This window comes from Siphateles boraxobius, unplaced genomic scaffold (genome assembly GCF_051911475.1).
Source record: "Siphateles boraxobius isolate OS27281-9 unplaced genomic scaffold, OSU_SipBor_1 7, whole genome shotgun sequence".
Taxonomy (NCBI): domain Eukaryota; kingdom Metazoa; phylum Chordata; class Actinopteri; order Cypriniformes; family Leuciscidae; genus Siphateles; species Siphateles boraxobius.
This window is the reverse complement of record NW_027509197.1, coordinates 7,071,711-7,089,656: the sequence shown is the minus strand read 5'-3', so window position 1 is coordinate 7,089,656 and position 17,946 is coordinate 7,071,711. Positions and strand designations below refer to the sequence as shown.

The window sequence follows — 17,946 nt, the reverse complement described above, 5'->3', positions numbered from 1 at the left end:
CATTTGAAAGAAATAGTGAAAATTTTAGGCAAGCTTGTTTGATTATATTCACTTGGCTGTAAAACTTTGCATGCAATACATAATTGTGTCTCTACTTTTGGCTCTGTCAAAAGTGTGTAGCATTCAGTTACTTCCCAGCACTGGTCGGGAGTGAGTTTGTAGAGGGGCACAAAGCCTTATGTAAGCCATTAAGAGCACTGTTCGCTTCAGATATACTGCATTTTGGCAGTGTCTGCCTCCTCGTGTGACAGCAGGAAGCTCTTCAGCCTGGGGTCACTGCCTGTCCTCACTCCTCCTGTGCATGCAGCGAGAAACACAACTCAACATGGCAGCAGGAGCACAGGGTGCACACACACACATACCTGAAAACAGAGACATGTAACAGCAACACACGAAAAAGAGCAGGATATTTTTTTGTCTCAAGATGAATGTGTTTTGTCATGTCTGGGTAAAGGAAACAAGGCTACGCTGGAGAGCCGGGTTATTCTTCATACAACACAACATCTGCATGTGCAGAAAACGTGCACAGTGGCCTCGAAAAAGATTCAGACACAAAAAAAGGCCCTAGACACCATGTGAAATTTTACACGAATGTAATCAAGGTTTACTTGTAAAGAAGTACACTTTAGCATATGGTACTTTAAAAAAAAAATTTATTATGGAAATAATATACTTAAAAATATATTATTGAGTGTTAATTGCAATGAAAGGAAAATGTATTAGTTTACATTTAGATAAAATGCAGTTAGCTGAATGTTAGAGTTTCACAGATGAGGCTTTAGATAGTCTCAGACTTAAATGCATGCTTGAGCTGTTTTAACTGAAAGCAACTTGCACTGACATATTTTAAAATATGTCAGTGCCATTCTTTTGTCTCAAGATGCAATGTAATGTTTTCTTTAAGGCACGTTTATAAAATCTACTTAAATGTTCTAATTGAACTAAGGCCTAATCCTGGCGTCTAAACCCTGTCTTTAAAACCAGGCCTATATGTAATTCCATAATTACTTCTATTGTCTTTGAAATATGGTTAAAGTATATGGCTGAATGTACTGGCAAGCATTTATGGTAAACTGAAAAATACTAAGTCATTTAAACACACTTTCAACGACCTTTACAAAAATTAGAGACACATGAGTTGTGAAAGTTAGATGTGACTTTTGTCCTTTATGCATTTTACCATATCTGTTCAACAGACTGTTCATCTCTCACTCTTCGTCATCCATGTCAATTGAAATGTGGTGTCTGCCTTCATTAAAATCTATAGAGATGTTGTCAGTGAGGACAGATGATCTGTTGCTGAACAGCACAACATGATACCTTATCATTGGTGCCAGTATAGTGGTTTGCCCAGACGCAGGGAATAATGACCAGCTTTGTTTACTCGATTTTCCCAACAGCAAACATTGGTTTGCATGAATGTTATTTGACTGAAATAATAGGTACATCAATAGTTGTGGAAGTCCTGTGGAGCCCATACTGTATAAGCGCTCCTAACTAAACCGGCTAGCAGATGGGAGGCGCGTGTACAGTATTTTTAGAACCAGAGGGGGCTTGCTTCCATATTCCATAAATAAGAAACTGCTGTGAACTTCTAGACACACCCTGGCTGTAATGTATGGAATCACAAATGCGTTTCATTACCCCATTTCTCACAAGCATCCATTAAAAAAAAATAGTATCAACTTGGCACACTGAAGGCCAGTCCGAAATTTCCCAGATGTAACATCAGCTTCCATCCACCTAAATTTATTTTGGAATATTGCATAAAATAAAATTGCTGGATGGAAACGCTAAGATTCACATAAATTCTAAAAATGCACATGAAAAATGTATGCAATCATTTGAGTCTGAAAAAAAAAAAGATCCGATAAGACGACGTTCACATGAACATCGTTACTGAAAAAAATCCTTGATGCTAATCAAAAAGTCATGTTGCACAGCGTTTGAAATGCTGTTTTGGTCATTCTGAAATACCTGAACAAACTCTTTCGTCAAAGTGGTTCCTCCCAGAACTGTCTTACATGACTGCGTTCCCAAACAGCGCAAGTAACTTATTAAATATGAAAATGATTATATTCAGTTGCTTTTGCTACTTCTTAGTGATATTTAGTGGCAGTTTATTAAGAAGTGATGATTTTTTTTCTCTTCGGCTCACTGGATGGAACTGGATACTTTATTCGCAAATGTTTTATGCAATATTTAATTTTTGAGCATAAGTTATATTCACAACTTTGGATGGAAACATAGCTGCTGTCTGGAAAGCTCCTTCACAGCTTCATTTCAAAACATTATTGGGTCTGAAAATTAGTATTTCTGTTCTTTTTTGACAGCTGTTGAATGCCATGGAATCAGTAGACTTGATGAACCACAACTCTGAAGGCCTTGAAAAGGTAAGTCACCCAGGGTTCATCGCTTCACTCACTAATGGTCACCAATGAGATTAGTCTGCAATACCAGAACACTTCAAAATAAGCATTTGAACCACTAACATTGCATCATCCCTTCATTTCTCTTCACACCATGAGTTCTCTGGCAGGAGTTCATTTTAGCCTACTGATCTGTATGTTCAGTGAGTGTAAGGCCTCCCTCTGCTTTTCTGCACAATTCTGCCGAGAGTGTCAAATACAGTGTCCGAAATGAATGTTTTATTAAAGTGTAATATTATAGCCAAAGAAAAACACTCAAATTTAATGAATAAATCAGAACAATTTTTGGAGTCTTTCCTTCACATCCAGTTAGTTCAGAATATCTTCATTTCTTTTTCTTAAAAAAACACTTTATACTAGATACACTAATTATTCAGTGGCATTTGTGTCACTTAAAGGGCGTTTTCACACCCCATTCGTTCGGAGCGTTTGATTCAGATCCTGGTATGTTTTCTTTCTTCCTTAGTTCAGGTCATGTTAATGAATCAATTACATTCACACCATAAAGTGGTCTTGTCAAGTCTGTAACAGACTGCTTGAAATGACAATGTAATTATGACTAAGCAGACCAAAGAACCAACCGATATCCCAGTCGATTCTTAGCAATGAGATAAAGACATAATATAAACATGGATAACAACCATGAGCGTATCTGATCTTTTGGTACAAAATGTGTGGGTCAGCAAAGCTTTCCCATATCAAAACATGCATATAAATTCAAAAAGATGAAAAATTTATTTCTACCATTTATTTACACATGGTATCACACACCTACATTTGAAGTAAACAGATATATGATATTTGTTATCTATATCATAGATCATTGTTTCCACCCCTAATTCAAATCTACACGCCCATTCCAACTTCACAACTCGTGTATCATCTAGAATTCTAGAGTAATCCACTCGTAAACATGACTTCGCTCAGTCACTCAGGCTCTGAATTCCGTTTTGAATTACTTGTGAAAACCATCTGAACCCAAATTAAAAAAAATAATAATAATTTTGTTAACAAAGAAACTGTAGGTCTGCTCGGTTAATTTCTGACTCTGTTCAGCAATCCCCATGCACTGAAAAAGGCATGGAAGTGCTCTATAATCCCCCTGGAGTAACGCACTTTCTGAAAATAAAGCAATGTTCTCTCTGAGGACATACATGTACACACTGTGAAGTTTTCTTTGAAAAGTTACTGAACTGGAAATTTCCATAGGTCATATATGGCTTTAGACACATGCTATATGCACTGCTGCCTCCATTTGGAGTTTGTCCCTGAGGGTGTCCAAAAATGCACAGTTCAAGGACGTTTGCTATCATTTTTTTTCAACCTCTATGTGACTTAACGACCTGCCATCTTAGACAGAATCTTGGAAGAAGAGCCTCTAAATGTCAATAGGCATTGATTTCTCTATGCAGTGCATTTTCAAGTAAAGATTAGCAGGCAAACCGACCAACTCAACAGTTTGCATGATCCCATCACTCTTTATCTGTTTTGTGAAGGTTACACTGCATGAAATAAAGATAGATATTAAAATATTAAATATTTTATTTTAAAGATATTAAAAAAGTTGGTCTTTTCCCCTTTGTATGTGTGTGTACAGGGAGTCAATGGCACGGCAGCACTCTTCCACCATCGAGAGAAGAATAACGAGTCGGTCATTTGGGGTCCTTTGAGATCAGAGAAAGAGGCTCTCTTGCTCGGTAATTATTCCAACTCCGCTTCATGCCGTTTTGATCTATAAAACATCTTGAGCCGTGTGCTGAGGGCTTTGAATACCAGATGGGCTTGGAGGATTGAATCCTAGCTTAAAAGCACAGGAGGGCGAGCAGGTGCGGGAGCAGCCAAGCAGTTGAAATGCAAGGCAGTTCGACCCATGTTTGAACCGATACGATAACAATGACTAAGAAAAGGTGAGGGAAGAGAGGCCCAACACTCTTGCAACACCTCAGTCTCTCTGTCATGTTTTTGGAAGATGATCTGTAGGAGGAGCTCAGGGGAGCTGTTCTTCTTTTTGCCGATTGCTTCATTGGCTCTAGCTCAGAGAAGACCACACAGGCTTCGCTCTATCTAATGGCTACACAGTACCGCTGCTCGCAAAGAGGACACATATACTGCATTGATGGAGTAGGGAACGTCAGCCAGGCTCTGAGGCCCTGAGCCAGAACGGCAGAAAACCCAGACTCATTTGAGCAGAACAAAGCGAAGGGACGGGCTGAAGAAAACAAATTGTTTAAATCTCCAGGCGCTCTAGTACTAGACTGTTAGCTCTGAAGAGGACGTCTAATGCAGTCATTGGATTAGCTTCCACTGTAAACATCATTTTGTATAAGCTTCCCCTGTTAGGCCATTCAAATGAGTTTGTTTGGATAGATTTCTCGCACGAGTATGCGAAAACAGAGATGTTTATCTCGGTAAGCACGATGCACTGTAGCAGAACAGAGACGTATGGTGCCGGCTCAGCTGTGCTGCATTGAATTTTAAAATCGAAACGGACATCTTGAGACTCCCCTTCCCTCCCCAAGTGTGGCTATGTGAAAGTAGGTCTTGCAGAGGGAACTGAATAAGGTTCTTTCGTAATTGGCGGCGTTACGGCATATAAATCAAGGAAATAAATATTGGCTCGGGCCCTTCAGGCAAGGCACTATATCCTGTGCCTCTGCATCAGTGCTTTACCTTTTGCAGGACCTCTCTAAAGTAATCAGCTTAAGTGGGGGAGGAACGGGACTTTGCTTCAGGCGGCACATTTATGACCGTGCGGCTGCTGGTCTCTTTGTCTTGCCTACTAGTCATAGACAACATATGTTCATTCACAAGCCTGTTCTGTTGTCTGTCTCTCTACACAGGAATCATTTCAACCTTCCTCCATGTCCACCCATTTGGAGCCAACATTGAATATCTGTGGTCTTACATTCAGAGACTTGATACAAAGGTGATTATTTGTGTTAATTGGTTCACCCAAAAATGAAAATTCTGTCATCAGTTACCCTCATGCTGATCCATACCCAATTACCCATAAGTCTTTTGTATAATATTCAAAACAAAAATTTATAATGAAACCTGAGGTTTCTGTCTGTGCATTGAAACTCCAGGTGACCAAAACTAAGAAGATCCATAAAGGCCAAAAACTGTCGTAAAACAAATCCATATAAATCAAGTGATGTAACACAAGTATTGTGAAGTGATATGATCCCTTTATATGGTGAACAGATTAACTTTTTATTCACATAATTGTTTTTATTTTTTGTATAAATTTTTACAAATTTATAATTTTTATTCACATTTAAACACATGGGCTACATAGAGTGCATACAAAACGGTAAACACAGAAGCTCTAAACAAAAACTCACACTCACATGTGTCAGACGCTAGAACAAACCTCATTGGTTGTCATGCATCAAGCAAGCACAGTTAATCTTTCATTTACTATATGTGATGTGCTCTATGTGTGTGTGTGTGTTCATCATTGTTTAGATGTAGAAAAAAGCCTAAATTAAATCTGTTCATCATATAAAGCGACTGTCTCTTCAGGTTTCATTTAAAAAAAAAAAATCTTAATTTGATTTTCAAAGAATAACTGAAGTCTTATGGGTTTGGGACATCTTGACGGTGTGTAAATGCTGGCAGTTTTCATTTTTGGGTGAACTATAATTTTAATTAATTTACACATTATGCCAATGAGTGTGCATGCAGGATTAACAAAAGATTAGAAACAATCTCATTTGGGTCAATATGTTACATGAGCCATGTGTTTGTTATCTCTTTGACCCTTAAATACCACATGAAATATTAGAGGGACTGTTTGAATTCAGCTATTTGCACCCAAGTGAAGCTTGACCAGTCTACAACATAATGCAGATCTCAAATCTGAATTTGAATTCCATTTGGGACATTTTCTTTAGCAGGAAGCAAATGACAAATATACTGACAAACACATTAGTGCCTTTGATTAATTTCTAAGCAAGCATAGGCGAGGGAACAATGGGCAATTCTGTGTCAGTTTAAGCACTAAACGTTCAACATGGAACTAAGTGTCACTGTGCTTCGCTCATGTCTCATTCTTCAGATCTCGGCCAGTGAACTTGAAAGATTAATGGTCCGGCTGCCCAACATGTTCAAGCAGGAGTTCAGTGGAGTTGGAGCGACGTTGGAGAAGCGCTGGAAGTTCTGCGGGTTTGAAGCTCTCAAGTCGGCGTGACTCGCAAAGCCGCATAATATACTAAACACTGAGGCTGCTGGACTTCTGAAGGACTGATCAAGGTTCAGCAAGAAGGGCTCATAGACAAACAACAGGCTCTACACCCCCGTATACCGCCTCAAATCAGTGAGATATCAGATACTTACTCTCGAGAGGAAGTAAGACTCTACATGTGGAGTAGCATCTGATGTATTTACTTGAAAAAGCTCCTTCCAGACTTCTGTGCCGATTGCGTAACATATCTATCAGTGGCGTCGTCCCTGAAGGCTGGGAGATATCCAGGAATATCGCGCCTCTCGGTTAAAAATACGGAATGTTGAATATGGGACACAGATGTGTGATTTCGGCCCTCTGCGCCCTTCAAAGCCAGAGTATGTGTGAAGATGATTTCTGCTCTGAAAAATGGTTTAATACATGGCCAAAGTGCTGGAGCTGATAGACAACAGTTGCACAGCTGACGCTCTTTGGACAGTTTGCTGTGTTTCAGGCCATCCATGTTGTGTAGACGATGTGTGTAACATGCTCTTCGTGTCTTGATGCACTGTTGTTCATGGTCTGCTTATGTAAATTATGTTTTTTTTTTTTTATCAATTAAAATACTTTTTATGCAAAATCTAAAGCAGTAGTACTTGGAGAAATCAAAGTCTTTACAAGCCAGCTTTGGGTGCCGTTTAGTTTTGAATGCAGAATTGAAAACGGAACATTTAAGATTTTTGTTGATTTTGACGACTGAAATTCCATAAATGTCACAAAAGATGTTTATCATCTTTTGAGGTGTGGGCCAATTTAAATTCACCCTCGTGAACTGAAGGGGAGCCAGTCCTTAAACTCTGGATTTTGCCCGGCCACACTCCCGGCAGCGTCTTCGAATGTGTCAAAGCTGCTTGGTTGTGTTGTTTCTGACATGTTTTTTGATTCATGTCTGGGATAAACAACTGAACTATCTGCCATGAATTTAGAGCAGAACTTCCCAATCACTCAGAATATAACAAGTTGTGAATAATGGATTAGAGAGGAGGAGAATGCTGCTCTGTGTGTGTTTAATTTGATCTATTTGCTATTTACATCAGCCACTGAGACGCTGTTAGCAACATAGTAGTGCATCTGAGACCATCTAAGCCATTTGCATTGTTGCTTGTGCAGCACTGGCATTATTTGAGGATGTTTTGAGTAATGAATAATTAATGCTTAAGGATCAAGCATTATAGTGACGCAAGAGCTAAAGCCTCTTTAGAGAACCCCTTTAGTTGCATTGCAATGTGTAATTCAAACAAACAATAAATATTTTGTAAAACTGTGAGATATAAAGTCACAAAGTTGGATTTACAAGAATGAACACTTCATGTACACTGCACTCTTAAAAATAAAGGTTCTATATAAAGTGTTGCTGGGCTGACGTCAAAACCCGGAAGAGTAGTTCTCCAGCGGTTCCCTCAAGATTTTCCTTTGGGTTTTTATAAGGGTGTTTTTCTCAGTTTATGAGTAAAATAAGGTCTGTGGAAAACATAACTTGACGATACTTGGACGTTTTGTTCTACAACGTAAACTGGACAAACTCGCACGGCCTTATCTAGTTACTTATTAAAAACATACCAGATCCAGATGGTATAACAAACATAACTTGTGGAGCGCTCTCGGAGTATGCATGTATTTGTCATTTTAACTGATGTAAATGGTGCATTGATGTAAATCTGTGAGATTTTTTTGGGAGTTTTGTTCATGATTCACAAGTCCGATCAGTTAGAAAAGATATAGCAAATTAAGTCAAAACAGTATGAAGGTCTTCTGCAAGGTGGCCATGTTGTTAGTGTTAATATCACTTAAATATCAATAGATCAGCGACTAGTTAACCTCAAGCTTAAAGCGTCATGGCCGAGCATTAAAGATGACAAGTCGACTAGTCTGTGCAACCCCTAGTGGGACCAAAAAAGCCATTGCTGTAAAAAGCAGCGATGTCTGAAAGTTAGTTAAAAATTCTGGGCTGCTACCTCATGTCCAATAGCATTTTTAACATGACAGACAAATTGATAAACAAAAGCTTCGGCAAAATTGGCAAAACAAAAGCGATAATCAAATGGGTTAACGAATGCTATTGGCCAGTGCTCGTTTTTAAAATGCAATTCAAAATGTATCCATTAGTACTTTAAACAAACTAAATAAAATAAAACAAATATGGTTGATATGAAAAGTTACTATAGATTTGTATTACTTTTATTCATTTTATAGTTGCACTTTATTTTACATGAGGTAAAATGAGGTAACTACATGGGTTAAGGTTAGGTTTAGGTTCAGGGTTAATACCAAGTCCCAGGTATTGCAATAATTATAATAAGTACATAGTATGAACGTGTGGAACAGGGCTGTAAAATAAAGTGCTACCTCTTTTATTTTTAAGTGGAACTCCTAGACTTGCATTTCCATGTACGTAATACAGTACAAAAACATGTACAATGTACAGTAACATCAAAGCAGCAATGTGTTCGGGGGCATTAACAAAAGTGATAGAAAATTAACACCTCAACCAGTCAAGATTATAAATTGAAAAATTAAGTGCCATAATCAGTTCTAGGAACAGGCTTGCTCCAGTTATTACTACTCTGAATGTAATAATAAAAACTCAGTGAGCAGAACATCTGCATTCTCTCAGTAGAGAGAATGAAACAGACTTACTGCATTGAAATGTTGATAAGCGCACAGTGAAAGAAGCAGAGGTCAATTTTCAAGTCCTAATCCCAGGCCTTTTAATCGCACTCAGAAATAGCGGTTGAGTTATTTTCAAGTGCACACACGGTGGATGGAGAAGAAATCGGAACCATACAGACAACAAATAAATGAGAAGAGACAGTAATACCTCCTGGAGTATATTTAGACTTCCTGTATCAGATCAAACTGGCATTTCCTTAGAAAATGATTTAGGCGCAGTTGAGCTCTCAAGCGGTTTTGAAAGTTTGCTCCTCTAAATCAAAACCTCTTATTATCAAGAAGTATGTCATTCATTGTATGCTGATGAGTGCTGTTTCAGAAGAGTGAATATACTGCACTGCAGCATAGCTCTATCTGTCTATCTATCTGTATACTGTATATATATATATATATATATATATATATTTATTTTTTTTAAAAAAGGTTGAAATATTAATTTATGATTATAATCACTTTCAGACTTTACAGATAAAACTAATATTCGGCAATCAATGTCAACCAAACACTTAAAGCTTTATTAATGCCCAAAAGTGAATGTGTGAATATTTTCACATTCTGAAGATCCCAAGACTACTGGACTGGTTACAAAACTCATTCTCCAGAGATTATATGTTTTATGCCTGCACAAAAATAATAAAAGGAGTTGTTGTTGAGTTCGACAGCTGCATGAAACAGACATGTATTGTCTGGCCAAGCTATTTTTATTGACTGAGGCAACAAACAAAAATAGTGCTGCTGCAATAACGCCGGCCAATGAAATGAGGCCTGCCAAACAGCCCATATTACAGCCTCACTTCCCTATCTGACGGATTGCTTTGTTTTCACTGCTCAGCCAGCAAATGAAAATGAACGAGACCCTCTTGTTGCGGTTTCACGCGGCAGCTGCATTAAGCACATGCATATTTATCCAGCTTTCCTTCCCTGGCCATTTTGATTTTCATCCATGAAGTCTGTACTGCGATGAACGTCCTTTAAGTGATGGATGACCAACACACGGCGGCCTGTTTACACGCTCATATTGAACGCTTGTCTTTCCCTCCTATTTTGGATCCCTCCCAAACCGTTAGCCAGAGCTTGTTCTATTGTTCCCATCTGTCTGCTACTCACATCACCGTTGAAGAGACGGAGATGTCGTATTTGTCCTGTGGGTGCCATCAGCACCAGCAGCTATTGTCTGCGTTTTAATGAAAACCAGGTGATGTGACATAAGCAGCTCTTCACCCTGATTGGTCAAGCCTGAGGCACAGAGATATTGCACTGCATTGCAGGAGCCCAAAGTCAGACTAAATGGCCTGCACAGCTAGTCATTTTCTCGAAAGAGTTTTCCTCATTTCACAGAATAAAGTGCAAAAACGAAACACGTTCCCATCACCAAAGAGCTGCATATTTTTGCATTAAGATGAGTGATTTAGCAGGGAAATATTTTTAGCCTAAGAAAATGAAGCCAAGGGAGCCTGGGAGACAAAGCTGGGTTTGTAAATGAGGTTTATTGACGTCACCTATAAATAAACCTAGTGGGAGGGGAAATACAGCAACATTAGGTGTGTGGATTTCTGCTAATGAAGCTGCTCGACAGCTCTAATTAGCGTCAGCCTTCATGTGCTTTGTTTATAACGATTAGAAATTCAACATTAAAGTCATTTTCATCCCTCCAAATGTCATGCATTTCACTGCATCGGTGGCGGTGTAAATGATTTATGACATTACATTTGGTATGAAAATAATTATCATGCTCTAAAACGATCAAATGAAAACATTTGCGCTGGTGTTAGTACATGGCATCCATCAACATTCTGAAGGTGATCTTATTAAAGTTCCCCACTGGAGAGCATTGCTGCTTCTCTGCGTGAAGATTATGAGGCTCGTCTAGAACTGAGAGCATTGAACATTATATACTGTACTGCTGTTTTGTATATAACTGTATATTACAGTTAGGTTGAGCTGCAGACAGCAGTTTGCACTAGTTCTCATAAGATCGTTCCTCTAGATGTCAATCACATATACACTGCACACATAATTCCAGTTCACTACGCAGAAGCGATAAATAATTCTGTATTATACATTTTTAAGACCAGACAAGTAATTTGTTTAGGTCAATTTGTAAAGAAAAAATAAACACCTGCGCACATATATATTCAAACGCGCATACCTATAGACTAAACACGTAATACGCATGTGCACGCCGTCTGCGTTTTCACAGGTTTGCGTTTTTGAAATTTGCGCAGATAACTTTTTTTTCTCACAATTTTTCAAGATTTGCATTCTCGAGCCACTAGGCACTGTTGTTATGCAAATGAGCGTGCCAGAGTGCATTAAGGCTTTTCTATTAGAACGGTGTCGTGTTAGTGGCCCCTAAGTTAATATCTAATGATCTTTGCAACGGAAGTGAACGGAAGTTTTATGTAAATTTAACTTATACTTGTGACTTTTAGAGAGCCGTCTACTCTACACAATAATTTATTCCCTTACCTGTTGTGGTATCGTGAGAGGGTATGTCATAGAGTTAAGGTATGTGCCATCTAGGGTTAAGGTATGTGCCATCTCCACTTTTAGACACGCACTTGCGAACTTCCCTAAGCACTTACCCTCGGGGGAATCCCTGCCCCATTTTGAAGTGCATTCCACTTTGTGAAGTTTATAGTGACAGACCCTCATTCCCTCAATTTTGACCGAGGGAGCGAGTCTACTTCATAAGTACACTTCAGGCAGCTCCATATACCACAATGCAAAACGATTGTGACGTCACCGCAGATCTCGTCTAATCACCACCACCAAAAACAACTCTATGATATATTAATTAGATTTTTTATATATATAACAACCCAAACATCTATATACATGTGGATGCTGTATTAAACAAATTCTTAAAGGGGAAAAAATTAAAATAATAAACTAACTCCATAGTTGATTCCAAGTGATCAAGGGCTTAGGACGTTTCAGTTCAGCCCATTCCAGTTTCCGCCAGTAGTGGGCACTCGTGCAACGTAAGCAATGGCGCACATCCGAGTGAACGAGGCGGAGGGAAGTTAGCGAGTGAAGGGCATGTCAATTTTGGACTGATACGCAGCCGAGGTTGTTGCAGCATGGGGACTACAAACCAAGATGGCCACCTGGTCCCAGACTACAGTTACCAGGTTCCTCAGCAGTGGGGACACAGCTGTTGCAAGTAAAGGAGAAAAGCTGTTAATGAGCTGAGAACAGAGAGACTAGCTGTTTTTTGTTAGAGAGCATAACGAGAAACTAGAAGAGTGATTTGGTTAAAACATTTTCGAGTATTGAGTTGATTATTAAAAAGAAACCAGTGATCTCTGCCTGGACTCGATTTGTGAAGCAACCCACACTTTGGTGATACTCTACCTCTCACAATGCCACACTGTCCAACACAAAAGAAGCAACTCTGCATCTGCAAGAAGAAGCCTCCGTAATACAGTGTACATTTTAGGACATCCTCAGACTTCAGACATATGAAGACAAGGGATCATGCCTCAGACTAAAAGGCTTCAGTCATTGGAGAAAACGGCATCGCATCTCAGACTAATAAAGCTTAAGGTCTCAGGAAAAACAATGTCAGGTCTCGTACAATTAGGCATCAGACGAAACCGGCTCAAACAAAAAGGCATCAGACATAAAGGCATCGGACGAAACGGCGTCAGACAAAACAGCCTCAGACAAAAAGGCATCAGACATAAAGGCATGGGGCGAAACGGACTCAGCTGGAGTTTAGAGGTTGCTTTCAACAAATGTTACACTAATTACGTTGTATACAGAAGAGAACATGCATTTCACGAGTTTTATTTGCACGTTTAAAAAGTTAGATGACATATTTCAACTAGCTATAGCTTGTATTTTGGCAAAGTATCGATAGTTTTCACGATCGTGAAGTTTAAGCGTTCTTTCGAGCTATTAGACTGCTTGATTAAAACTGCTTGATTTAACATTGCTGTAAACATTTTTCATTTGTACTGGGATGGGCGGCACTAGGGAGGGGCTAGCAGGTGTTTCAGCACCCCCAAGAAAGACCAAAGCACCCCGATAGCACCCCCAAAAATAATTTCTGGAAGCAATTATATTCAGGCTGTGAAGAAACAAAAAAGAAAACTTATCTAGTATTTTTCCAGATATTAAGTCGTTATTTAAACACATCTCGTTATTTCGACATTAGAAGTCGTTATTTCGACATAATCTTGTTATTTCGACATAATCTTGTTATTTTTCGACATAATATCTGTAATTTCGATATAATATCTCGTTATTAGTGCAACATTTGATGAAAGCAATAATATAAATATATCATGATGGGTTACTGCCTCCATCAGCTGTTTTTGTATCTGATCTGAACAGCGTATATGTGACGTCACATGGGGCGGGGCAATGCGAACCTCTAAACCTGAGACCGTTTCGCCCAAGCGGCAACATTCTAATCTGAAAAATGAAGCCTATAGGAAGTGTGAAAAACTGCAATACATCGAAAATCCGCTAGGGGCAGGTCACAAAAGGGAGCAAGTGTCCATAGACCCCATGATAAAATGTCCGTTTTCACAGCATAAATTCATGTTTTTACAGGTTGGTCCCATTGACTTTTATTGTATTTTTCGATAGGTGCCGAGTGCCTGACAACTGTGAGGGGGGTGAATTTTTTTCAAACTCGTTAGTTTAGATCGTATTTAGATATAAAATGTATGACAAATAAGGGCGTGGTTAACTTTGATTGACAGTTTGATTGACAGCTGATAACGGGCTGCGCCGAGGGAATTCCTGAAATTTGACGTCTCGGCCATGATCTGACACAACACATCATACCACCTCTGTATCCTTTCTGAACATTTGTATTGAAATATCGTACATAAAATGGGTTGCTCTGCTATAAACTGCACTAACTGACACTGTAGGAGTACTTCGCCCCATTTTTTTCGGTAAGTGACATTCCACTACTTTTTCACGTAGTTAGCATTATTTAGTGTTATCAATGTTTGTGGGTAGTGGCACTGCAACAGTTAGCATTAAATCGCCTCAGATAAGTTAGCGTCCGTCCGAGGTACTCTACCTATGGTTATAACTGACGTTTGAAACACTGTAAATGCGTCTGCCAAATGAATAAATGTAACATAAGAATAGACTGATATGTCCCACATTGTTAATATATTTTTATATGCACTGACCACTCTAGCGCAATATAGATGTTATATTATGTTAAAAAAATTAAAAAAAAATGTACACCTAATACAACACTAAGATTTTGTAAAACTTTGATGGAATAAAGCGAGCTAGTTGATGTTAACGTAAATTAATGTTAACAATGAAAAGGCCAACGCATATTCAATGTCACAGGGTCATACGATCAAGTTAACGTTTCATTGGATAACTACATTACGAATAATAAAATGAGTATAGAGATGGGCAATGTTACTCACTAAAAAATAAAGCCAAAGATCAATGTATCAGTAGTGAGTTGGAGTACCTGTCTAACTTACTCTATAGTTTATAACGTTACTCCATATATGGATTGGCCAGAAGGTGGGCAGGGTTAGGATTTCCCAAGATTTTCAAAGATGGTGCCGCCCATACCCCCCATAAACGGCCTCAAAACCGTTATTCAGAAAGTCTATGGGTGACGTCACAGACGCTTCGTCGATTTTTTTTTTTACAGTCTATGGTTTCGCCCGATGCCTTATAGCTGATGCCTTTTTGTCTGAAGCCGTTTCGTCCGATGCTTTTATGTCTGATGCGTTTTTGTCTGATGGCGTTTCGTCCGATGCCTTTATGTCCGATGCCTTTATGTCTGATGCCTTTTTGTCTGAGGCTGTTTTGTCCGAGGCTGTTTTGTCTGATGCCGTTTCGTCCGATGCCTTTATGTCTGATGCCTTTTTGTCTGAGCCTGTTTCGTCTGATGCCTAATTGTACGAGACCTGACACCTGACATTGTTTTTCCTGAGACCAATGTCAGGTCTCAGGAAAAGATGCCATTTTGTCCAATGACTGAAGCCTTTTAGTCAGAGGCATGATGCCTTGTCTTCATATTGCTGAGGTCTGAGGATGTCCTAAAATGTACACCATACTCTCAGGATTTCTCCGTCATCAGATATTTCCTCCTTGCTCTATCAATGTTTACCCTTGTTTGTCGTCCATGTCAGTCTTTCTGTCTTCTGGCTTCATACCTTTTCTGCTTCTTTGTCCATACTTGTACCAACTCGGTCGTTGTCTTCACTGGTAAAGCATAATAAAAGTGTTTTGTCTAATTTTCGTTCTTTGTATCAGCAAACAAAACTAGCGCTACTGAGGCGGCAGCCAATGAGAGTGAGGATTCTCTTTCTCTTGCATTTAGGGAAACACCACGGGTTATGACGACATTTGACATCCTGAAATACGTTGAGGGTAGGCTTGTTGCGATAGTCTGTGTTGCTGTAGTATCACTTGCCCACCGCGACACCACCCCCACCTTCGTTTTGATATTTGATACTTCGTTTATAGTAATACAAATCATTTAGTTCAGTTAGAGAACAGACACTACAATTAAAAACTGAAGGTGTCTGCTCATTGCAGTGTGAGCCGAACGAGAGTCGCACCAGGAGTCAGATTTCTCCTCAATTCACCCATTTCGTTTCACTCTTGACTGACAAGACCATGGCGATTTGGTTTCAAAGCGAAATAAAAGCGCTTCAAGTGTGTTTGCCATTGTACTGTTTTGTTGTTGTGTTTTTCGTTAAGAATAATAACGAACCAGCCATTCAAGCAATTGGGGCTCCCGAATTGGTGCTAATTCAAAAGTGAATGTAAAATGTGCAAGGCCGTACTGACTTTTATAACGGTGCTGTCCACTGGCGCGGAGCGAGCGTTTTTAGTTCATTACTATGGTAGCTCAACTTCCATAGGAATTAATTGAAAATGCTCGCTCTGCTTCGCTCGAATTAGCTAGTTAAAAGCAAGGTGCAAAAAATGGAAAAACTCAACGTCCATACAAGATATTCCAGCAAAGATATTCCCTATAGGTCTTCTGGTAACACCTGAGAATGAGAATGATTTATTGTAAAGGCCTACGTTAATTCTGATCAAGGTATTCGGTTTGATGTATGGAAAAAAATATACTCACTTAAATGATTTCCTCCTTCTGGAATCAAAAATAGCCTAACTGAAACCATAAGGCAGCTGAAATGACATTCTTTTCTGCAGATGACTGAAAAAAGTTTTGATAACAGGAACAGAACCAAAGCATCAAAGAGCCTTCAAAGAGTATAGCTGGCAGCTGGTTGACTGTCATAAAAATTATATGAATCTCATGAAGTCTCATTCAAGCAGACCGATAACGCCAGGAAAAAAAACACATTTGACATTTTATAACACTTGATCATAATACCAAAATCAAGTGTGTAAGTTGGCACACGTTTTAAAATTATAGACCTTCACACATTTCAAATGTACAAGCTGTTGAAATGAGTTTTATGAGGTATTTTGTTTTCGCTTACATCATATGCTCCTCTGGACAGTGCATTACACAGATCTATAATGAAACCCTGTGTGGATTAGTTTGGCAGTTTTTTCTTTAACGTTTTTACTCGGTTTAATGGAAACTCACTCTGACAGAAAGAAACCTGTGGAGAACAGGCTTGCTCATGCTGGTTTGCACGGCAAGCAGAGGCCGAAAATAGCAGCAGTCACAAGGGGGTCAGAGCAAAACCATCTTACGACAGAGTAGCCTGACCACAATGCAACTTCAGGCAGGATCAGGGCTTTTACCTCTGTTATACATGTATTCAGGACAAAGACGGGTTTTGTGTCACACAGTCCGGGACAGCGTTCGGGTCACACAGTCCGGGGCTTCCAGCCCCGTCATAGCGCATGCTAGCTTTTAATCAATTTTAACAGCCCCTAAGAAGGGTCAGGCAAAAAGAAGCAGTAAATAAAGCCAGCTAGAGAGGCCAGAGCAAGGCAACACTCAAAGTGGCAAGTATTTCATAAGCGTGCCAAACACCTCACTGGGTTTTATTTGTAGACTGAAGCTATCACCTACGGAGATCTCATGGCTGCAATAATCGAATGGAACATTTGGGAAATGAACTGGATCGATCGAGTCTTTCCATGACATACGACTCGCATTCCGTCTGCAACGGTCTGGCTTAATTTTCATGTTGGTCCATCTGGAACGACGAACGATCCAAGATAACGTCCTGTTTTGAAGCACAAACTCAGTTAGTGGGTCTCAGAAGCAAGAGGAAAACGTCCATGCATAATATAAAGGCTATGTTCAGAATAGTATACCACTCATTTTATTTCTGCACTATATAGTATTTGAGATGGCCTACATTTGTCTAAATAAGCATTAAACTATGGAAAAAATATGAGTTGGGAGGACAAGGGGAGGTTTTGCGTTCGCTCGCAAACCTTTTGTGTTCTTTGTGAGTGAACGCAACGTTTTCTGGTGAACACAAAAGCTTTGCAAGTGAACGAGGTTTATAGTTTTGTGAACGAACAAGTTTTTATATGAGTATATTTTCTCATATTTTTTTCCACCACTATGTCCCTTTAAGTGCTCCGTAGTATACACACTACACATAATGGAGTATCCCACAATGCATTGTGCAATGATCTTCAATTTCTAGTGTGATGATCTGCAAGTAATAGCAGCTG

At 39.2% G+C, this 17,946-nt stretch overlaps 1 protein-coding gene across 3 annotated transcripts in view; it reads left to right on the top strand.

The window, feature by feature from the left end:
• Positions 1-7,234, top strand: part of enox1 (ecto-NOX disulfide-thiol exchanger 1) — a 142,058-nt gene extending 134,824 nt beyond the window's left edge. For all 3 annotated transcript variants that reach the window (XM_077215214.1, XM_077215216.1, XM_077215217.1), the window contains 4 exons: positions 2,334-2,393; positions 4,027-4,126; positions 5,270-5,355; positions 6,490-7,234. In XM_077215214.1, the coding sequence (XP_077071329.1) occupies positions 2,334-2,393; positions 4,027-4,126; positions 5,270-5,355; positions 6,490-6,621 (378 nt within the window). In that variant the 3' untranslated portion in view covers positions 6,622-7,234. The remainder of the gene's footprint in view (positions 1-2,333; positions 2,394-4,026; positions 4,127-5,269; positions 5,356-6,489) is intronic.
• The last annotated feature ends 10,712 nt before the right edge of the window (positions 7,235-17,946 follow it).